At 37.2% G+C, this 24347-nt stretch overlaps 2 protein-coding genes across 4 annotated transcripts; both read right to left on the bottom strand.

The window, feature by feature from the left end:
- Positions 1-4029: 4029 nt before the first annotated feature.
- LOC113062722 (gap junction Cx32.7 protein-like) lies at positions 4030-6677 on the bottom strand. Its single transcript, XM_026232687.1, has 2 exons — positions 5263-6677; positions 4030-4102 (listed from the first exon to the last, which is right to left on the bottom strand). Exons 1-2 carry the CDS (start codon positions 6664-6666, stop codon positions 4064-4066), a joined length of 1443 nt encoding a protein of 480 aa, XP_026088472.1. The 5' UTR covers positions 6667-6677; the 3' UTR covers positions 4030-4063.
- Positions 6678-8566: 1889 nt separating this feature from the next.
- LOC113062776 (CASP8-associated protein 2-like) lies at positions 8567-24344 on the bottom strand. 3 transcript variants are annotated; one of them, XM_026232742.1, is made up of 11 exons: positions 24295-24344; positions 23400-23491; positions 22989-23046; positions 22413-22490; positions 22166-22269; positions 21971-22045; positions 21739-21854; positions 12644-15423; positions 9964-12472; positions 9750-9849; positions 8567-9670 (listed from the first exon to the last, which is right to left on the bottom strand). In XM_026232742.1, the coding sequence occupies exons 3-11, from the start codon at positions 23035-23037 to the stop codon at positions 9608-9610; spliced, it is 5874 nt and encodes a 1957-aa protein (XP_026088527.1). In that variant the 5' UTR covers positions 23038-23046; positions 23400-23491; positions 24295-24344; the 3' UTR covers positions 8567-9607. The 3 variants fall into 3 exon arrangements, with proteins under 3 accessions (XP_026088527.1, XP_026088528.1, XP_026088529.1); XM_026232743.1 differs by lacking the exon at positions 24295-24344 and having other exon boundaries at positions 22989-23043; positions 23400-23632; XM_026232744.1 differs by lacking the exons at positions 22413-22490; positions 24295-24344 and having other exon boundaries at positions 22989-23043; positions 23400-23632.
- Positions 24345-24347: the final 3 nt, after the last annotated feature.

Genomic DNA, 24347 nt, shown 5'->3' with positions numbered 1-24347 from the left:
CTCCAGCAAAAACTGAGAGCGATTTTCTTTAAAAAAAATAATAATAATTGAATCTCCCAAAAGTTGGGAATGCCTCTCATTTGACATAGTTCTCTATTATTTGACATACCTTTGACCTCTAGAGCTCTATTTATGCGTGCTTGTGTATTTGCCAGTCTGATTGTTTAATATTCAGACACATTTCAAGTAAAACATCCCTTCTCCCTCTCGTATGCAAGCACACACACACACACACACACACATACACACACACTGGCTGGAGTGTCTCTCCTGGGATGTAGAATCTAGAGGTGTTGTGATTGATAGTTTGTGCTGTTGTTTTCATTGTAGATCTTTTTCTCGTTCTCTCTTTTCTCTTTTTCTAAATAAGTTGAAACCGTATTTGCCATTTCTAAATTGTAATCAGGTATACGACTAGAACTAAAGATGTATGGGTCCAAGTGGACATTTGTGCACACATATGCAAATCATCCCTATAAAGATGCGTTTTTCTTATTTCAAGTTGTGAAAATGATGAATAATGAAGCGTGGAAAGCATGAACTTCCACTTGACAAGCACACTGTCATACACTTGAGAATCCAAGTCCACAATTTTTACATTTCTGAAAAAAAAAAAAAACGAAAGGTCACACCTGCATCAAAGCAATCCAAAAACATTTTCCCAAATCTGCTTTTATGTATGTTCGTCGCATAGCAGTGTATTTGTTGTGTTTTCTCTGCCGTATGTGATACAGCTAACTCCTCACGCTCGCACACTTGGCCTTAAGAGCCTGGGATGCTTCGGTTCAGGCCGACGTTTCGATGCAGATGCAGAAGAAACCGAGAGTCTGGGTGACACGGATTGGAATTCTGACCTCTGTTAGCCTCTGTTCCTGAAAGCTGCATCATGTTTGCCTCCACGGTGACTTCAAGGGTTCGTCCTGGTCACAGAAAGCCTCACAGGTTAAATAAGCTTATTAGCTCTCCTCTCAACAACGATTCTGCTGGTTTTTGTTGTTTTACAGAGGTTTTATTTTCGTATCAGACTCGTGATTGCTCTTGTATCTTGTCTCAGGGTGCGTGCCAACATTTTTTGTTGTTTTCTTTTTTTTTAATTGATTTGGTTTTCAGACGTTTTTGATGGTAGCTGGTGAGCTCAGCTTTCATTCTTCGCATATTTTTGTGTCTTGCATTTCTGTGTCTTATAAAGCTTATGGGTGATTAGCATGTTTTTTTTTTTTTTTAGTTTCTAAGCTAAGTATAATTGATTAATGGAGAAAACCAACTAGATTTGCACAGTTATTTTGGATGAAAACCCAACAAGGGCTATGAAATATCTCAAAATAAAATCTAGCAATTTGTTTTTAGTCGTAAATTGGCTGCTACAGCTAATTGTTTAAGCTTTCGATTCGCTATTGCGTTCAAACGACGTGTATTTTAAGCTCCAGTAAATGTATTGAGAATACTATACAAGAAAACACCCTACATGTCTTCATCTAAGCTCCCATTAAATGTCATTTGTTTGAATAATTTGGTCGGTTTGTTTAATTCGTGCTGCTTCTCTGAAATATGAACACTGGCGTTCCAAAGGGTTGCTCAGAAACTTGCCATTTTCACAATTTGCTAAACTTTATACAACATTTGGTATTTGGACTGAAAATGGCATAAGAAAAAGGCAAAATGTTTACAAAAAAGGTGTTGTGTTTTACGAGAATTTTGCCATGTACATAGAAATCGTGAGGATCGTTCAAATGAATAGATTTTAGCATTGTGTCTTTTTGTTTTGTACTTTTTACAAGCGAACAGAAAAATGGCCGTTTGATAACTATGCTCCTTTTCCTCAAGTTGTCTTTTTGCCCGACGGGGATGCTCCAGTGTACCATGAATACAAAGTGCACCTCCAACTTTGCCTTAGAACTTCCAGAGGCCATAGTTCACATTGAAGTGAAGAGTGTATGCAGGGGCTGTGAGCCCCCATGTTTCGGCTAGCAGAGCGGACTCTCTTACTCTCTTTCTCTCACACTTATCTACCTGTGAAATCCTTCATACCTCTCATTACTGGTCAATGACTGTATCAGCAAACTGCATCAGGTGTTTTTTCTACATGCTTTTTACACAGATTATATGGATTATTGTATTGGTAGATTTTGGTGCATCATTTTTAATGGAATAGCTCTTTGGCCTGTAGTCACACGAGTTGTTTTTCCTCTCTCTATCTCTCTTTCTGACTCTTTATTGCATTTTTTCTAGAAAACTGTTTTGTGTTAATATTGTCAATTTGAGGTAGCTGTTTCGTTGCTTATTCTGTACTAAGAGTTTTAACTTTTTTTTTTCTTTTTTTTTTTGAAATGCTACATGACCCTAATGAATTTAATGACCTAAAACCCATTGTACATATGGTATTGTGCAGGACTCATTTTCATGCATTTCAATTGCTAGTGTTATATAAATGACAGATTTTGTCTAGACACCATTTCTGTTAATGAAATAAAGAAACATATCATGTACGTTGTGTTGTGGTTGCTTGATTCGCCACTTATTGTTGAAAAAGTGAATTCAGAACCTTTTTTTTCACATTTCTGCCATATTGTGTGCTGGCAATACATTAGTACATTATACATATAAATACACTTATACCAATAATTCATTAATTCAGTAGATTTTGCTTATAAACTGTTGTGTAATATTGATTCTTGAGAGAAATGGGACATCATTTTTTTAAATACTAATATTTCCACATAAATGGACATTATTCTGAAGGCCCCTTTTCCAAATCTGACCTGTTTTCAATTCAACAGAACTGTGCACATATTTATTGATAACTCAGTCACACAAGCAATGAAGAAATTGTTGAGAGGTGGTAAGCTTCTCTTATTTTACATAGGTCAAATGTGTATATGTTTATTTTTTCATCAACATAAAGTCTTTTGTGGTGAGGAAAAAAATCAATCCTGTATGTTAATAAATGTTTAGAAGTTAATAGATTAAGAATGTGTGAATATTTTTGTATCATATTTGTAATGGGTTAGAGACGAGAAAAAGCCTTGCATGGAAGTAAGCCTGTTTTGTAATCAAGAATAAAAACACATGATAGATCTTTAAATTAAATTTGCTTCAGCTGTGGTTGGAGATTTACTGTATGTAGGGTGAGTGTAAATTTAGCATACATTGATATATATGTTAATGAGGCCTGGGTGAGCCAATTTACTGAGATCAGTCAGTAGATCTGTATGTCGTTTCCACTATTGGAAACTTAACTTTGATCAGAAGTGCATTGAAAAAAAGACATGTATTAGGTCAACATAATATAATCACAAGAGGTTCAAACACAAACAACTGTTAATAATCTAGTGTTAAAAGGTCAAACATTTTTATAATATGTAGTTCACAACCTGATGGCAGTAGAGCACATTGTTATGATAAGCCTGAACTCACCTACTCCAGAACAGCCCATAAAACGAAGATCATATAAAGGATTTAAAATATTTAGTTTAAATATTAAGTATTAAATACTGGGGAAATACAACCAAAGTTATAATATAATACTGCATATTTATAATATAATATTGCAGATTAGTAAAAGATGCTGTTTGCTAAAAAATGTTTTTAAGGGACTTAAAAACTTAAAACCTGTAAATCTGGACTGATTCAGATATATCCAACGATATCCACCATTGTCTATTTATGCACAAGACAGTATGCCTAATTATTGTCAATGAAATGCCATAAGTCATTTTGTATTTTTAAAGAATGATTTCTTTTTATAGATATCCATTGATTGCTCTTTGTCATGGATTTCATGTACAAAATGTTGCAGCATATTTCATGCTCATATTAAACACTGTTAATGTCATGTTAAAACCAGAAATGCTATACAAGCACTAAAAAGTGGTGTGTTAAAAATGATTTGTGCTTTGTTTTGTACTACAGTATGCAATTCAGTTAAATTAATTTAGTTAATGTGTAATCACAATGATTGCAGCAATTATGGAGTCAATGAAAATTAAGCCAGAGAAATATATTGCGAAATCCATCCCATTACTTGTCTGCTCAGAGGACAGTTGATACTTCAAACTCCAAAATTTCACTTTTTCATGATTGAAGACAGCTCCAGAATCATGCTCTGAAAAAAGAAAAAAAAGAAATTTATTTATATTTACTGAATGAATCATTAGCCTACATATTAATCCTTAAAATGTATACTCTATCCCAAAAGAGTTGCACTTAAAAACAAATTGTTTCATTTATTTATTTATTTACATCTTTTTAGACATATATTTAAACCTTTGATATAACAATGTAATTTGAATACTGCTCTTGTTGTCTTATTACTGTTATGATGAGCATTTTTCTTTCTTTCTTTTTTGTTTTCTAAACAGTTTTTTTGTTGTTGTTGTTTTCAAAATAACAATTAAAAAAATAAATAAAGATTTTCATAATTTTGTTGACAAAGTGATGACACTATTCGTAACTAGTATCTGGTAAGTCTGATATCACATATCTCAGACTGTGGACGTAGTGTCCCTAACGTCACTCGCAGGTTCTGAAGAGCATTTTTGAAGCCAAAAGTGGGCGGAGGCAGCTGTCGCCATCTTAGCAGCGCGTCACTCCTGGATAATCGAAAACAGGCAAAGAGCTGGTTGCTGAAACCACACCAAACTAGCTTTGACGGGGGTCCCAGAGTCCTGCATTCTAAGAACCCTTGCAACCTGATCTCCCTGCAATTCGTATATATTCTAGGAGGTTGAGGTGACCAAATCGTACTTATTTTACAAGTTGCACAATTCGTATGAATTTGTACGAAAGACCTACACCTAACCCCCGCCCCTAAACCTAACACAGGGATTTAGACAAATCGTATAAAATCATACGTGTGAGGTCATACAAAGTATTAGCCACCTCGTAAAATACATACAAATTGGTCGTGAGATAGCGTTGTGTAACGATCTCGAAAAACAAGGGGACTGAGGATGCGGGACTCTGGGTGCGGGACTGTAGATGCAGCAGGCTCAGGCTCCGAGTCTGCAGCTTCATAATATTGGCGCAATCAATTATGCAATCAATTATGCAGAATTTTTAGGCTTAGAATGATTTATAAAAAAATACACCCCCCTCACAATTGTCGTGAAGGGCAAAATTAGCAATAAAGACCAAAATATATTTTTTGAACCAGGCTGTAAATGTGTTTTTCTGCTGTAAAGTTGGGCATTTTATCATTGGTTTGGCTCCCATTTGCAGCCAGACTCTAGCTGCCAGTTTACAAAATACAGTTCTTCTACTCACCATTGACATTCTGCGTCCAGCGGCAGGAGGCGGTGTCATAGCTGGACTCTCCCCTTGTGCTATACGGTTGGCTTCTGTGTCAGATCCACTTTTGGAGGTTGGACTGTCAGATGGGCTCCCTGAAAGCCCTCGCGACATAAAGCTGGCTTTCCTGGCAGTGGGGTAGTTCCCGCTCTCCTGGGAGTCGCTCTCCTCACTGAAGTCTTTACATTGACTGACTCTGCTCTGTTTCCGTAACGCTGCTGGTATTTCTATGTTACTGGCTCTGAGTGAAGCTCTGGGCTGCTGACCAAAGTTTCTGGGTGGTCCAGAACCCTTGGGCCCAGACTCCTCGCTGCTGCAGGAGTGCGGATGGTTGTCTAAAGTGGGTCGTCGTTCTGTGGCTCCCAGTGTTTGGAGAGACTGAAATTCAGGCTGACTAGGAAGACGGTTCTGCCTGGGGGGCTGCTCAGATCCATTAAGGTCGCTGTTTGGCACCTCCTGGCTAGATGGGGGACCAGTCATTGGCATATAGAGAGGCATAGGTGCCATTTGTCCATCGGGCACCACCACAAGGGAAGTGTGCGTCAAATGCATATGTTTTTGTGGTGAGGAATTTGTAAGGATGCATATTTGTTGGACCATGGAGTTTTTCTTTGACCTGCAAATACTTTCGTCATCTCCACTGTACTTGGATCCATATATGGTCTCCTTGATCTTTTTCACACCAAGGTGGAATATCTCTAGGAGATTGAGGAACAGGGACACCCCTGCAATGACTAGCATGAAAATCATGAAGATGTTCTTTTCTGTTGGCCGTGAGAGGAAGCAATCCACGCTGTTGGGGCAGGGGTCACGCTCGCACTTGTATAGCGGTGACAGTCCGATACCATAGAGCACATATTGCCCCACTATGAATCCCACTTCCACTACTGACCTTGTTATGATATGCAACACATATGTACGCAGCAAGGAACCCCTCAAAGGAGCCTTCCTCAGCTTCTTCTGCTCTTCCAGCTTCCTAAGCTCCTTCTCAATTCTTTTGTGCTCCTCCAAAGCCTCTGTTCCTTCCAGCTCCACTTTCAAGTGAGCTTTTTTCTTGTGGCGCTCCTTCTCCAGTGCTCGGAGCCGGTACAGTGCATGCCCCATGTACACCAAAGATGGTGAAGAGACAAAGATGATCTGTAAGACCCAGTATCGGATGAGAGATATGGGGAACGCCAAGTCATAGCAGACATTCTTGCATCCAGGCTGCTCTGTGTTGCACACAAACTCACTTTGCTCATCGTCCCACACGTCTTCAGCAGCAACCCCGAGTACAAGCATACGAAAAATGAAAAGAATGGTGAGCCAGATTTTGCCCACAATGGTGGAGTGAATGTGAACCTCCTCCAAGATGCTCCCTAGCAAGTTCCAATCTCCCATTTTCACATGACCTAAAACTGGGAGAGTGAAGGTTATAAATCTCTAAGACAAAAATTATAGATAGATAGATAGATAGATAGATAGATAGATAGATAGATAGATAGATAGATAGATAGATAGATAGATAGATAGATAGATAGATAGATAGATAGATAGATAGATAGATAGATAGATAGACAGACAGACTAGGTCACATAAAAATGATTAACTACATCAAACTATAAAGGGAAACCTACGTTTTTGAGGTATTCACAGAACACGTGCTGCATCAGTCCATCACACTAAAACAATATCATAACTCCAGTATCCTTTCCCTCTGGTGGGAGTATTCAGTACTCCTCTGTGAACATTGCTTTGTTGAATGAAGTCCAGTTTCTCTGTGCATTGAACTCATACAGTGCTGTTATCGATCTGTAGGCTAGACGGTACCCTGAGGGGGTAACTTGCATCACAACTGTTGAGGGCGGGTTAGGGGAACATATTAGCAGCAATCCCAAAATACCCCATGACTTGTTTGGAAATCTGCCAGAGCATGTTTAATTAAAAACATTTATAGTACTCCCACTACTTTTGTAGTATAATGTATACAGCAACCAGTAAGCAAATTTTTGTCTATGCACAGCGCACAGATGGACAATATTATTACTATATAGCCTAATAATAAGATAATAAGTAATACAACACCGTGTTTGACTCGACCTTCCTTTTCCAGTGTGATGAGTGAACTGGAAATAATTGCAGCCACAATTTTTGACATCTTGGTATTGACTCCTTTGAACAGAGTCAGACTACCAACATTTTTACATATGCGCAAAATTGCGGCCCCATTATTTGTGATGAGGCCATTGTGAGAATAATGTATCGTTTTTAAAATGCTCTGTGCAGTAGTGTATTGTGCGGTATTTAGTAAGTAATAGGTCAATATTTCACTAATACAGCCCTTGTGACATGATGATCAGTGAGACATGTCCGATTTTATAGCCAAAGAAAGCTTGAAGGGCTATTTTTAGATTTTCTGTAGTCTGAGAATGATGTAATGAGAGAGAAGATGAAAACCAGATTTAACTTCTGTCCACAATCATGTAAGCTGTGAGACTTGAGTGTGCCAGTACAAAATATAAAAGTTTTAAATATAGAGAAGTTCATTATGTATTTTGGCATTTATAAAATTGTATGTGATCATTTCCTGGCTAAAATTCTTGGAATTCTTGTACATAAACTATTGTTTTCTATATTAAAAAAAGACTATAAAAGGTCAAATGTAGACACTTACTCTAAGTAAATGAGCTTAAGTGGCAGGCTTTAATTAAATTTCAACATTGTGCCTAGTGAAATCTAATTTGTTACGTGAAGCTGACCAGTGTTCAGTGTGGCTAAACGCCACACTTAATTACATATATATTTGTACTAAGCTCTTAACAGCTGGCTCAAATTCCTGATGGTGGATTTTAGAGGTGGAGTAAAGTTAACAACTGCAGACTGTGACCTTAATATCTCACTTGTGCCTGGACCATAGAATTGTCTATGAGCTGTGACATTTATTTGCTACAAACTAAAATAGTAGTCCTAAATATTATGGTGATAGGTTACTTAGGGGACGTGACTTTAAACATCCACTAAAACCATCAACAACCTGTTGTTTAATATTAATAACAATAATAAATTGAAGCCAAACATAATTTGTTTGCCCTTGTTTTTTTTTATTAACATTATATTAAAATCAATTTAATTTTAAGTGTTTTTCAATGTTTGGTTCCACAAACTATTAAGCCTGTGGTGTGTGTGTGTATATATATATATATATTATAAATGTTATTTTGAATTGACTTATTTGCAGTTTAAAACTGAAATATTCATCTCAAAATGAACAAGCCATTTAAAATAAGTAAGCTTTATTTCAAAAGAGATCTGTCAGAAGTTACGGCTATTTACAAAATGTATTTCCAAACAACATACAATGTATTTTCTCCACATCTAGTTTTCTATCTTTGAGAAAAATAAAATAGTTTAAAGAGATTAAACATAAAAATCTTTCAGTTCAATTCCACTTTACAAATATATACACAAAGGAACAATTCTCTTACTCATTATCTACCAAACAAAAACGTGTTACTCTTTATATGAAAATATCACATTGCATCTGAGATGACTGGAAGATCTAAAACTCAAATTCTGACAATTGTGTACCGAACAATCAAACGAATATTCTTTCCACCTCTACATTTACAGCCATGTTATTCCAACACCAACCTCACTCACAAAACAAAAGGGAATTTGGGGGTTAAGTGATCTAAACATGAGACCTATAGGCAGATAATATATAGCATTTAGGTCAAAGATTTAAAAGCATTTGTAGTCTTCAGAGGTGGGTTTCAAAGTCAACTTGATGTCCTTCAAATACTTTTTTTTGTTCATTTAACCGCATAAAAATCTTGTCAGCATAAACAAAACAGCAACAGTAGTACATTTTGGAATCGCCAACTTGCCAAAATAAGGAACAGGTAAATTGTATGGCATTGTACAGGGCTTTATGCACTGAAAATATTATTAACTTATTATATTTATTTATATTATGTCATTTATTTACTTTGTTGTGTCTGTTTATATCCTTGACAGGGATTGTAAAATTGAGAACAGGCCACATTGCAAATGTTTCTCTATGTAATAAAATTGTAGCCTAACTGGTGTCTGCTCTAAAGTAAATGTACATTTTGGTCATTTGATAACACTGTTAACAAAGAAGAAAAAAATAAGCCTCTAAAACAGGTTATATCATTTACTGCAGATCTTTTGTTAAGTTAAAATTCTTAAGTGCTTAAGTGCAGGTGACACTCAACAGAAATAATACACTGATTTTCAGATTCAACGTATTGTATTTCTGCCTTAGAAGCCTATGGAGATTTAGCATCCATTGCCAGTTCAGTCAGTTCTATCTTGTTGTTCAATTCTCCATTTTCCCTTTCTTCTTGAACAGCTTCATCAGTTGAGAGAATCGCTCCTCGATCTGTCAAAGAGCAATCATTAATTTACAACAAAGCTGTTTGCTTACTTCATATTTAAAAGAAAACAATAATGAAGCATACCTGCTCTGTTGACTTCTTTAACCTTTTTGACAGAGCACCAAATGTCTTGGGTGAAGTGCCCCTCATTTTAATCTCAATGAGTATGTCCCGATCTTCATCCCTTTAAACAACATTAACTTTTTTAATTGGTTGCCTTGATTTAATGTGAATTTTTGTACTTCGTTATGCACATTGAATTTCCACTCCTGTTTTGGTATTCATTTTGTCAACTCACCTGGTCCACGTCACCACTACCTCCCCTTTCTTCCTAATTACATTTTTAGCAGACAGGTTGCTAGGGGACACCTGAGGTACTGCAATTTTGGAGTGTTTTTCTGTGGAGGATTTTGACCTTTTCTTATGCCTAGACTTGGAATGTTTATCTTGAGATTTCTTGACTTTTTGGTGCTTTGCCTTTGGTGCTGACCTGTGTTCCTTGCTTTTCCTTGACACCCTCTCGGTTTCAGACTCTGGTGCATGTGAGCTCTGAATGGCGCTCTTTACTTTTCCTGACACCACCTCTGATGTTTCACTCTCTGTTGCACTACTTTTCTCATGCGCAGTAATGCATGCTTCTTTGGAAACATGCTCATCATTGTTGAGGGATGTTTGTTCATCACAAACACCTTCAGATGAGGATTTTTGGCTTGACTGTTGAGCTTCTATTGCTTTATCTGAAATGTTACTGGACTTATCTACTATAGCTGGGATTTTATTCGATGTCTCTCCAGGTGTGGAACCCAGGTCTTCATGGGTCAGAGTGAGATTAGGTTTGAGAAACGGCTCTTGACATTCAGCTGATACTGGTCCTGCTTTCCCTTCATTTCGATTACTTTTAAATGGGCCAGATGATGTTCGTCTTATTCGCACAATGAAATGATCATTTGACCTCTCCATTACCACAGCCTGCATTGGTAAATTGGGCTGGAATTGGAAACCAGGTGAATCAGAGTCCTCCCATGTTCTGCTGGGACTCGACCCACAACTAGAGTTGTCAGTGTCCAGAGAAAGGTGTATGTCCTGCTCAGTGGCATCTTCTCCATCAAGAACAGCGTCTTCACTATAATGGGCACTCAGGACACTGTTTGAGGAAGACGGTGGCTGTCCAGTTCCAGGGTGCAAGAAACTCAAATGACTATCTGACTTTAGTGGTGAGGGAATGGTAAGGGACACGGCTAGATCTTCCGCCAAGATAGAGTATGATTTCTGAGGGATTACGGTTGACTGAAGTGAAAGCCGGCATGGTTCAGAATTAGAAGGAACTTCTAACAAGCAGCTCTCATCAAGAATGGCTGGGTCTACTAGCAGTTTGTTATTCGAAGCAAACTTGTAGGGGGAAATAGAAGGCCAGGATGTGATGAATTTAGATGGGGTTGTCTTATTGGGGGTCATTATCCCAATCAAACTCTCCCCTCGAAGTCCTTCCTTTCGAGGTGTGCTGAGTGGACAACTTGTGTTGTTGCCTATGGGAACACTGGATTCAAGGAAATCAGACCCTTGCAAAAGACACTTGAATATCTCTCCCATTTGAGAGTCGGAGACCAAGTTGAAGGTTAAGCTTGTTGTTTGCTGCTCGGTGAGAATTTCAAAGTCCTGAGTCGATCCATTATGGGAGAGATGTTGGACATTGGAAGATATTCTAGTCTCAGATCCAGTGGTACCTTCATGGACAGACCTTTCAGAGGATGAAGTAGGAGGCTGATGTGATGTTGCCACCTTTGCCGGCTGATCATCTTCATTCATGACAGCTTTGATGTTTTTACCCCTGCTCCCAAGGCCCCGGCAAGGGAGATTGTTCGGAGGGGCCGCTCTGACAAAACTTCCTGTGTCAACTTTTGACATCTTGACCCTGTGAAGATGCCCTGGTGTGTTAAAAGTTTTTTTTTCCACTACCTCACTTTCAGTCTCTTTTCTTTTAAGAATTGCATTTTTATTTTCAAATGATCCATTCTTCGATGTCTCAGATCCACTTTTGAGTGTTGTGTTCAGTTCCTTGAACAAGAATTCAAACTGCCCATCCACAAATGTCCACAACTTCTGTTTGAGGTCTCCAGCTCTTTGCTCAAAGATACGATTGACAATGCCATTCTTGGTGACCTTGCTCATGATAGATGAAATTATTTTATTAAGTCTTACTTTGATGCCATTGCCTTGGCAGCACATTTTTTCCAAGTCAACAGCATTAATGAATTCTATAAAAGAAGCTTGAGACATATCCACGATACAGCAGAAAGCCGTTTTAGTGACATTTTTTTGAAGCTTCATGTACTTTTTCCTCAACTCAACTCGAATAGATCTTAACATGTTCATGAATCCGTCTATGGTGTAGACGGCTGCTTTCAATGGTGGGCTGACAGTTTTAAAGCGTCTTTTACTTAAGCTGGGACTGACATTAGAAGCAGATGACTTTGAACTCTTGCTTCGCTCTGAATATTTAGCAGGGATGCAAGATTTCTTTGGGGACACTCTTTTCCAAACTGCAGATAGCTTTGGACTTGGATCAGTCCTTAAAGTTGATTTGTCCTTTACTCTTGGAGTCTGGATAAACAGAGGACCCTCTTCTTTACTTTCACTCACTATTTCACCGTCCTCTAGCTCATCTTTCTCAGTTCCACTAGCGGAGAGGGCATATTTTGTCCCTTTGTAGGAGGGAGCTGTGACAGATGTGTCAGGTGATTTATTCTCCTTGTTCATGTCCATATTTACATCATCCTCATTACAGCCAGTTGTAACAGATGAGAGATCTTGAGAAAAAAAATGTAAAAAATAAAATAAAGAAATTAAAATGAGCAAGTTGTATATAAAAACATGCATTTTAATCCAGTGTTCATATGAAGAATAATGCTATTCAGGACATTATGGGAAGCTTACAATATTAAACAAAGCCATATTTTTGATGAAAAATAAACTCTTACCTTTGTTAAGACTTTTAACATGTGGTTGCTTCTCAGCACTGTGAGGCTGTAGTTTCTTCACCTGACGGACTGGGCTTGTAAGAGGGCTGAGGGGCTCTGGAATAACTTTGATGTTCTTAAGAGTAAGCATCATGGAGTCTTCATCAGGGCAAAACAAAACAGGGTTTGATGACTTTGTGCTCTGTTCCTCTTTCTCTGTGGAATCTGGCTCTGGGAAACCAGGTTGTGAAGATGACATGGTCTCCTCTCCAACAGTGGTGGAAGTATCCACTTCTTCAAAATCACAAATAATTTTGCTTGGCTCAACAATATCTGCACTAATTGTGCTAGAGGAAACTTCCATGTTGACAGAACTATCAGAAATCCTAGAAGAATTAATTTTAGGAATACTTTGTGCCTTGTCTGAGGATGACACATCATCTTGACATATCCCATTTGATCTTGGTGGTAAATCCTGAGACTTGATCGGAGGACTCCTTTTTGTTTCCTCAGATACATTGGTAAAAGGATCTTGCTGCTGATAACCTTCAACTCTTGAATCAGGAATATTATCTGGAACTGCCACTTCTGACGTTTTAATAGGCAAATTTTTAGAGAACACAGAATTATTTACAAATCTCAGGGAGTCTTCAGTGCCGTTATTACATACATGATTTGGAGATTCTCTTGTAAGGGTTAATTTTGATAATGAATCTTTGTCTAACATATTGGATTCTGAAATCTTGGTCTTTTTCTCCTCTTTGCTTTTATCAATCGCTGGCACTTTGTCCACAGCCTCTTGACTTTTGTTGGCATTCTCTTCTTGTACATCCATATCTGTTTGTTCAACTGAGGGCTTCTCGGAGACTACAGCGGTGAAAAGATCAACAACTTGTCCAGAATGTTTGCAAGAACTGGTAAAGTCTTCTGTTTTACTTGGAGCTGTGGGCAGAGGGTCCACATCCTCTTGCTCAACATTGTCCTGGCTGTCCTTTAATTCATCTATGACAAAGAACTCCTCCCCAGGATCAGATAAGTTGCTATTTTCAGGTGAGGCATCTTTAGATGTTACTCCAATGGCTTCTCTTGGATCAGAGGACTGCTTTTGTTTTTTAAGAGGTGATAGGGTAAGATTCAGTGTTTCCATGAAACTCAGTTTTCTGTTTGGACTATTATCCTCAGTTGTTTTGCAGGGATCACTGCCGACAGCTACCATTGATGGTGACGCAGTTTCAAGGTGTCTGTCTTGCTCGCTCTTACTATCTTGACCTTTTCCAACAACATTGTGCCCTTTAGGAGAGCTATTTCTATTATCTTTGGTAAGATAATTTTTTGATGCTTTGTGCTTATGTACCCTATGCTCCAAATGTCCACCTTTTTTTCTTTTCCTGTCCTTGTCTATACCCTTGGCTCCAAAACAATTCTCATCAGAATTTCCATTTTTGTCAGGGCATTTGAAATCCTCCATCTTTCTAGTTTTGTTATCATAGATGTGAGACCCTTTGCTTTTCGATGATTTCTCCTTATAAACATCCTTGTGTTGAAAATCACATATGGCAGAAGAAAAAGCTTGCCCACAAGCATCAACTTGTTTCTTAGATCTTTTATCTTCATCTTTATTATCCTTTTCCCGCACACTCCTTCGCTCATACTCTTTGCTACTGTCTGATCTGTTGCTTCTTTCTTTGCTACTACTACTGCTGTTGTTACCCTCATTTCTTTTACTCCTGTCACTCTCCTTCTGCCTCTTCTGCTCATGGTTTCTGCTTCTTTCAGTTCTGCTGCTCCTCCTTTCTGCACTGAAACTTTTCTCCTTGTTCCTTTCATGGCCACTTGAATCTCTTTTCTTCCCTTTGTGGCTTTGGGAATGGCTTGCTTCATCCACCACAGTACAAGTTGTGGTGCTCAATCCAGAGGGTTTTGTTTCTCTGCTAATTCTGTCTGCATTTTGATTATTCAATTGCCTTTGACTCTGTGTCTCTACTTCTGCAGCGGTCTTAACTAAACTTTTGGATGACTGGGAAGAGACAGATGGTGAGGCTTTGTGTGACCGCGAGGAAGGGCTTTTCAACTGTTCTGAACTTTTAAGATTAACTGGAACCTCAGGCTGCTGATTCCTGTTTTCATTGGACACAGAACTATCTTTTATGAGATCCTTTTCAGTTCTTCCTGACTTGCTGTTCTCTCTTCTTTGAGACTTTTGTGACTCATTCGCATCGTTCGAGTTACACTGTTTGTCTCGGCTTGTGCATTTTTGAGGTTTTTCTAACTTGTCTTCTAGTTCTGATGGACTGTTCTTATTGTCTTTCAAACTACAATCAGTAGTTATATCGGGAACTCTCAGTGCAGAGTCATTCGTTTTGAGAGCATTTGAAACACCTGCCACTGTAAATGTGGTAGGATTTTTTACAATCTCTGATGTTCTGTTAGGATGAACAGGTATGTACTCCTGCTCTGGTTGAACAGTGAGGGTCTGAGAACAGTGAATAGTCTTACTGTTAGATTTAGCAGCAGATTTATTCTGACACTGCAGAGGATTGTCAAGATCAGTTCTAGGGCATCTCTGGAGCACCTCAAATGGTTGTGGTGTTTTAGTTGATGTTGTTGGTGGATATGTGAAGTAATCCGACAGTTGGTTTCTACCTTTGTGCTGATTTACTTCATTCAGAACATTATCTTTTCTAGTACCTTGTGATATCAAAACAGAACATGTAGAATTGTTGAAACTAGGCCTTGTGTTTGTCGGACCAATTTCCATTTTAGATCGACAAACATTTTGACCATAAATTCCTTGACCAGACCTGTGATGACAACACAAAAAAAACAGGGAAGTGAGTTTTATATAAATCAATCCGATCCCTACACAAGCCAGGCTTTGCACCAAACATCTGTTTGCTAGAGCCCGACCGATATATCGGCCGGCCGACATTATCGGCCGATATGAGCTTATTGCATTTAAATCGGCATCTGCGTTTATAACGGCCGATGAAACATGAGAAACAGAGTCTCATGCTTCACTCATGTTATGAGTCTTGCATGGTTTGCCCACCAGAGGGAGCTCCGCAGTTGCAGAGAGTGTGCAACTCCACTATAGAAGAAAGCGATCAGCCAAGTCACAAGAGATATACTGTTTTGACGGTGAGTCTGTCGTTCGTCATGTGAGATGATTTAGCTCTTACACTGTATATAAAAATGGTGTGGTAGTTCTAGCTAACGGTCCTATCATTATCACTTCTAAATATTCTGTAACATCACTTACAGCCACTAATGCATTGCTATATTAGATTAGCCACAAAGCTAATACCATGTTTATCAGTGGAAGAGCGCTAACGTTAATAAGAGGTCAAACTATAACTTTAGCGTTTATCTTATCCTAAATATATCTGCAGTTTCCCACATAATGACCGCGTAAGGGGTAGGTGTGCTCCGATCACGATCGGCCGATCGTTAATGCGCATCTCATCAGTAAAGCCGGTTATCTAATCAGCGGTTAATTCCATCAGGTGCGTAATTTCATATAGATCAGCTGTTACTACACAGAGCCATTGTTAATAGAGAAGATGTGCAAATCCACTTCATTTTCAGCGTTTATTTGCGCATCTTCTCAGTTAACAATGGCTCTGTGTAGTAACAGCTGCTCTATGTGAAACCCCTAGTAAGGGGCCGTTCACATATCGCACCTAAAAACGCGTGGAAAACGCTAGGCGCGCTGCTTTTTCCTTCTCCAAAGCGCTCGGGCAGAAGCGATGTTTAAAATGTTACGGGAAACGATGTTACGGGAAAGGATGAAGCTGATTGGTTAGTTCTTGTCACATGACCCACGGTGCGCTTGCGGCATTCTGAAAAGTTGAGATGTTTTTAACTCGATGCGGTGCGGACGCGCCTGGAAAAAACGGGCGCGTGCGCGTCGCTTCCCTGCACAAAGAGAAGAGGAGAAGATATACGGGTCCGTTGTGAATGTGTCTGTGAGAGCAAATATAGTGTAGTTACAGTAACTACAGTAGGTGCGTCAGAAATGATTAAAGCAGAGGGGACATGTAAATAAATATGAGTTGAACATGCGCTTTTTTCTTTTTTTTTTCTTTTTTACAGATTGTTTCAAAGCAGCTTTACAGACATAACAGGAGAAAGTTGTAATAATATGGTTAAATATAAGTAGGTAATATGTCATACCTATTGCTTGACAAATTAAATATATATATATATATTAGTGATCGACCGATGTATCGGTTTACCGATATTTTTCCCGATATTTAAGCATTTTTCCATAATCGGGTATCGGTTTTGTAATATCGGATTCGCCGATTTACGGCGCCATCTTGTGGCCGTTTTGAGATTTCCGCCATTGCAGCCCGGGCGTCTGAGGTGATCAGTCAACAACAACTCAGTGCACAGGTAAAGTATATGTTCTACTTGGTTTGCTTTAATTAATCAACTTTATTTAACATAACAGACATGCACAAATGAGATCTGAGACATAAATTCCTGATATAGTTAATTTATGCAGCTTGTTTCTAAACAATTGAGACGAACTCATCGAGTTACGTAGTGTTCGTCATGTCCTGCTCCAATAAAGACGTATCTTTAAATGAATTAAATAAAACAGACATGAATGAGTGCATGTTGAAAATAAAAAAAATGTTTTTTTTATTCTTTTATTATTATGTTCTGTCGCTGTTATTCTGTTGTACTGCGGAGCTTCTGTCACGAAAACAAATTCCTCGTACGCTATGTGTAAACCAGAGCCATATAGAGAGAGAGTTGCGACAACGGAAGTTCGAAATGTTTGGTTGTCACGTGATTCGTGTAGACCTCAAATAGTTCCAGGAAGTGCGTTGGCGGCCATTCAAACTGATAAGAGTAGAGTGACAGAACTGCGATTTCTGGTAATAAGGAGTCAATAAATGCATTTATTTTATATGTTTATACAACACACTGACATATGTATGTAGCATGAGTATGTAGTTACAGCGATGTTGTTTTTAAAATATCAAATCGGGTAATATTTGAGGATTAGTGTTCAATTACCGTTATTTTAAAAACGTATTTCAGGCTAACGTTAAGTTTTATAAACACGGGTTGCTGTTGCCTTTTTACGTTACATATTGTCCATTTTTTCACTGATCTAATGTTAACTCATGTCATATTGATGACTTTCAGGTAGTACAGAGACAGGCTGGTGACAGGTGATTTTCAGCTCGCACCGCACTATGGGTCAATTAACTGTTAGCAGCAGTAATTAGCATGTTAAATAAATGTAAAATGAAGCTTACTGTTTATAATTCTTACAATTACATATAGTAATATAAATATGTATTATAAATAATATACCTATTATATCTAGTATAATTCTTACAATACTTATTCATGTACACAATATATTCAGGTTTAAAACAACTTAAGCATACTCGTATATAAACATGTACACTGCCATTCAAAAGTAATGATGCTGAAAATTCAGGTTGGCATCACAGGAGTAGATTCCATTTTAAAATAGAAAACAGTTATTTTAAATTGTAATTATACAATTAACTATTTACAGCAATTCATGAATACATTTCTAATAAATGTAATAGCATGACAAGCATTTTGTATGTGTCCTTTCTTTAATGTTGTCCTTGCATAGTCTCCACCGTGGTTTACTGTGCTGCATGGGGATGCTCCACTCAGTCAGAGAAAGGTGTGCGAATGTATGGCTTCCCCGCTGACATAGAGAGGAGAAAATAATGGTTGGCTCAAGTCAGCAGGAGCAATCTAAATCTAAATAAAAATTACAACAACAAAAATTGTTAGGTAATTATACTTACATTTATTTGCACTTTTTTACATTGACAATGTTTTACTAGAAATAAGGAACAAGCAAAGCCTTGTAAAACCCAGGGAGCTGAGACTCATGGTGAGACATTGTAGGGAGTCATCAGTGTTACCTATAACTGTGCATTTAACCACCATGTGATATGTACTGTATGTGGGTAGACAAAAAAAAAGGTGTGTGTGGAAACTAAACTGAAGTCAGTATGCAGAGAAATTGCGGCAAAGCAATTTGTCATGACCAAAAAATTCAAGAGTAGGCTGAGACCAGATGCTATTCCCACAATCTTTGTACATCGTCCTGTGGTCAAAAAGAGGAGGGCCCTGCTCCACGATGCACCCCTAGACCTGTGAACATACAAGAAATGGCTACTGATTACAGCTATGATATTTCAGGTGATTCATATATAATAAGTACAAACTCATACTAGTTGAAAGAGACAAAAAAAAAAAATCAAACAATGCAAAGGCAGCACTAAGAAAAATAATGAAAATTCAGCTATCAAAAAAAAAAAGGTCCCTTCAGCTCTCCTGACCTGCATCCTCACTGATGCTCCATCACAGAACACTTCAGTGGCACCACTAATCCTCCACCCACCAGCACCCACAGAATGTTACAGTATGTTACTTTTATACACTAACAAGTTTTAGTATATAATACAGTATTATTATATAATATAGACAGGTAATAGTAAATGAATCACAATGACTAAAAACACTCCACCCATGTTTTTGCAAACTCAATTCACTCTAAATGTATATCAATAGGGTGCATTTTATTATTAAGGAATTTAATACGTGTAATAAGGAACAAACTTTTTAACCTAATTTTTACCACTTCCTCTCACAGCTGTATATTGAACTAACGTAATAGGCTATGTAACGTTAGCTAACCTTCCCCACCCTGCAAAAAAATGTTTATACTCCTTTTTTTCTAATTACAAACACGATGGATGAAACTGAATTATGAGAACAGATTTTACAATTATTAGGGTGTTCGTTACTAACTTTATTCAGCTCCAATCCTAGCCTAATCTGTTAGTTATCTGATAACAAACCTTAAATCTACTAATTTAATGAGTGATAATCTACTAGAAGGTTTTAATTTGCAATTTATTGTTATTAAGATGTACTGATAATATTCAATCTTATTATTTAAACGTCTTACCTGTTAAAAGTGCGTCGCGAACGGTTTGTTCTGCTGTATCTCTACGGCGCGGCATCGGTTTGCTGCTACTTCCGGGAACTATTTAGAGGCTCCACGAGCCGCCATTGCTGTAAAAAAAGCGTTCCATTGGAGTCAATGGAGTTGTCGCAACTCTCACTCTATATGGCTCTGGTGTAAACATACCTGGCAATAAAGCTCATTCTGATTCTGATTCTGATTCTGAAAAGCGTTGAATTTAATTCTCTATCTGTTGTATTTGCTCACCATTAGTCTAGAAGAGAAAGTTTGTTCATATTGCTTAGCAACTGACGGATGATCTGGAGGCTTAAGCACGGCCACTGAATGAAACTTTTGACAAGATTATCTTGTTTAAACACCCTAGATTATATTTTAATTTACTACATAACAAATATTTCGCTAATACACATATAAATATAGCCTACCGCTTTGTGGAAATTAATTATTTATTATCTCCATGCGCGATCGCGGTTGATTAAGTTATAATCAAACAGCACTTTGTCAGTTGGCATTTCATGATTAAACATTAGATTAAATTTAGATCATAAAATGCCAACTGACAAGTGCTGTTTAACTTTATATAGTCTCGGGAAAAAAAGTTCGTTCATATTGCTCAGCACCTGACTGGGTTGATGATCAGGAAGCCTCAAGCAATGCCACTGAATGAAACTTTTGACAAGATTATCTTGTTTAAACACACTAGATTATATTATCATTTACTACATAACAATTATTTCGCTAATACACATATACATATACCGCTTTGTGGAAATTAATTATTTATTATCTCCATGCGCGATCGCGGTTGATTAAATTATAGTCAAACAGCACTTTGTCAGTTGGCATTTCATAATCTAACGTTAGATTGAATCTAGATCATAAAATGCCAACTGACAAGTGCTGTTTAATTTTATATAGTCTCGGGATAAAAGTTCGTTCATATTGCTCAGCACCTGACTGGGTTGATGATCAGGAAGCCTCATGCACGGCCACTGCATAAAATTTTTGAAGGAAGCAGGCTTACAGGGCAGAATGCTGAAAGACTCTGTTTTCTACACTAAAACCTAGTTCTGCTTAACTGGGAGTATTAAGTTACACTACTAAATAGCTATGCACTCCTAAATAGCCCTCCCGCCCCCACCAATATGTTAGAATCATTTTTGTGCTTTATTTTTTTACCCGTTTTTATTTTTTTACCTCATCAAAGCTTTTATTTTAAAACAAAGACACTTGCACTTGCACAGTGCACTTAAATTTTTTGGACTCAGACCCCTCTATTTATTTGTGTATAAATATAAAGTTTTTTTTTGTATGCAAGGAAGGAGTGATTGTTATAAATAAAATGTTTTTTTTTCAGCTCATTTGTGTTGTAATAATTGTCAGAAACAGAAGTATAACAGTAAATAAATATCGGTTCTGCATATCGGTTATCGGGTACATAAACATGCAAATAATCGGTATCGGTATCGGTTATAAAAAATCAATATCGGTCGATCACTAATATATATATCATATTTGCCTATGTAGGAGATCCCTGTTTATTATAATTCTAATTCTAATGATGACATGAGTAATGATACATGGTGATATTATTAATACACATGCTTATTCTTTCTCTGTCTCTCTTTCTGCCCTACAGATACCTGAAAAAGGTGAATGCTGTAGCAGCAAAGTGTGGGACTACTTCTGCAAATACTTTAACTTTAGTATTATAATTTATTTACAGTACACACAGAGACTGTTAAAACCAGCTTCAACTGGAAGGAAGTAAAAGTGTTAAATGTTTAAAATCAGACTGTTTTTTGATCATTAAAAAATATATACTTCTGATGTGCAATTGTTTAGTCATTGAGACCGTAATCTTTTTTTTAAAACATAAATCCCTTCTGGAAAATGATGTATACAGCCCACATACATAGAACAGGCAGATATTTTGCTATTGAATGTTGTGTAAGTGCAGTTTATAGGAAATGGGTCTAATATCCAGTTTATTTTCAAAATCAAAATATCGGCTTATAAATCGGCTCTTTTCGAGTTAATATCGGCATCAGCCCCCAAAAATCCATATTGGTCGGGCTCTACTGTTTGCTGATCACAGTACCAGAGTTGGAGTATTTACCTGTTACTGAGTCTGCTAATTTCCCCATCCTTACGCACAATCTCCATTCTAGCCGTCTTGATGAGAGAACAAATGTTCTTCTTCAGGAGTATGTTTTCACTGTTCAAACTGGAATTCTTTAAATAGGAAAAGTGCAAAAAACCAGACTGTTTATTCAAAGATTGTAACTCATTTGTGGTGGTATTTATTCAGCATTAATGTATAATAGAACAACAGTTAAAAGGAAACACACCTTTGTCTGCAGTAGCTGTAACTGTGAGAACAGTTCCTTAACTTGCTTTTGAGCTCCATCAAATTTGTGCTTTAACTGTAATAAAAGAGAAGTACAATGAGACAACATAGCTTTTCTGTCCATTTCTTCACTTTTAAATGCAAAACCAAAACAACAGCATGCCATGCAATCATATTCAAAGCTCAAGTCACATACCTCATTAGAAGTTGCATCCTTTTCTTCTTGTTCTTCCCTGAAAATGTCCTCATATATATCCATTGATTCCATTGTGTGTGGGGAAAGGAGAGGGTTGACTTTAACTAATTCAAAAAAGGACACTATGATAATGACTGAAATCTAAAAAGATTTATCCTGCCATTTAGCTGACACACATACTTCAACAAATTACTTTCAATAAAAACTATGTGCTGTACTCAATTCAAGACTCATTAATGAAACCCACATCTGTTCCCATCAATCTTAGGGCTGTTTTCCAGGCCAGTGTATATATCCACCGAGTCTTCAATGAGATGCAGAGTACCTGTAACAAACACTGATATGTCATAATGCAACAACAACTCCAGCCTACACACTTAAACAATACATATATGTTATGTTTTCAGAGCTCTGAATACCTCGAATCAGTTAAGACAAAAAAATGGGGAATAGAATAAAAAAAACACTTAATGGAATAAATGACATAAGATAAACAGATATTATGAACAGCACACTAATATGCATCTCATGCATTTATATCTACATTTGGTTGATTCTGCATGACATGCCTTCGATCTTATGAAACTGTTGTGGAATTATTGAATTTAGCTGAATATTTACTGTAATAATTGGTTATTTTAAAATGCAATTCTTGTGTATTAGTTTTTAAATCAACTTGCAGTATAAAATAGTGAAAAGGGCTTAAGTAAACACTAGACAATAGGTACAACACAGTAACACTCATCTGATCCTTCCTGAAAACAGCATAATAACAATGATAAAACAAAGAAATGTCTGTTGCACGGGAGAGAAAGGCTTTTACCAAAAGGCTTGTCATCAAGATCTCCATAAAGTTCATCCATTAAATCCATGTTAGTCTGCTAACGAAAGACAATAAATAGCACAGTAAGTTCCTGATAACAGTGACAATACCAGCAACAGTGTGCATGTGTCAGTTCAACTTCACCACTTCCTGTCATGTAGTGAGAAACACCGTACTGTAATCATTTGAAACTTGATGTAAAAAAAAAAATAACTAAAGAAATAATCAACTTAATATTAAGCTGGAGAAGTAATACACCACCAAACAATTCCACTTTAATTTTTACAAAAACTACGCTTGTGCGATCGTGGATTTAAATTGCACACAATCCGACAAATTAAAGCGACCAAAATACACTATTCCTATGGTAAATTCACAAAGTGAAATCAAATGACAGCATATGATCAATACCTGTATCTCTGGTGGTGAGCTGACGACAGCAGGTCGATATAAATCTGTAAGATGAGCCCCACACTTCAGGATCTGACAGCCGTGCTAATGCGCTGGTAATTTATAATGACATTTACAGTTAATTATTCCCAATGTTCTTGTAGACAACGATTTAAACATTTCTTGTAGCATACTTCCACAGCTCCGCGCCAACCTTTCACCATAGACGTTCGCAAAACAGGAAGTGACATAATTTTCCCGCGGTCTGTCCTTTTCTAAAAGAATGTCATTTAAAACAATACAAAAATACTGAGATATTTATAATATAAATATTTATTTTCTTAGATTAATTTCTAATTCCTAAGCAATTACTCGCATATTTTTAGGCTTTTTAGATATGCTACAATGCACTTTTCGCTTATTGTATTTTTCAGTTCTGGTATGCCGTGTTTATTGTAGTTTATATGTATGTGTATGTCGTTTCTTCTGGGGCTTTAAAACGAGAATTGGAGATTATTTTTTTAAACCTGCATATATTTAAATCCCTTTTTAACTTTTCAGTCGAACTTTGAGTCTAGCAATGTATATTATTATTTAAATGGTGTAATAGAAAATAATTTGACAGAATGTAAAGTATGCCTCATCATAGATTATTGCTGGCCAATGTATACAGATTGCAACCATTTTAAATTTTAAATCAAATACTGTTTAAAAAAACATCCTCCAGAGCTTGAGTCATTGCCAAAGATTGCCTACATTGACAAAAATAAATTAAATGGACCTGATAAATGTGATTGGTGTAAGGCTACACAGCTCTGTGATTTGACCAAATATGATACACAAGTCTATACACATTTTGAAGAGCAATGAACATTAAATACAGCTGTTTCTTGCAAAACATTTGACAAAAACAAACCTTAGCGTGTTTTCAGCACAGAGAGCGTTAGCTCCACAACTCAGTCGAAGGGT

This window comes from Carassius auratus, chromosome 45 (assembly GCF_003368295.1).
Source record: "Carassius auratus strain Wakin chromosome 45, ASM336829v1, whole genome shotgun sequence".
Classification (NCBI taxonomy): domain Eukaryota; kingdom Metazoa; phylum Chordata; class Actinopteri; order Cypriniformes; family Cyprinidae; genus Carassius; species Carassius auratus.
This window is presented reverse-complemented; position numbering and strand designations above follow the sequence as displayed.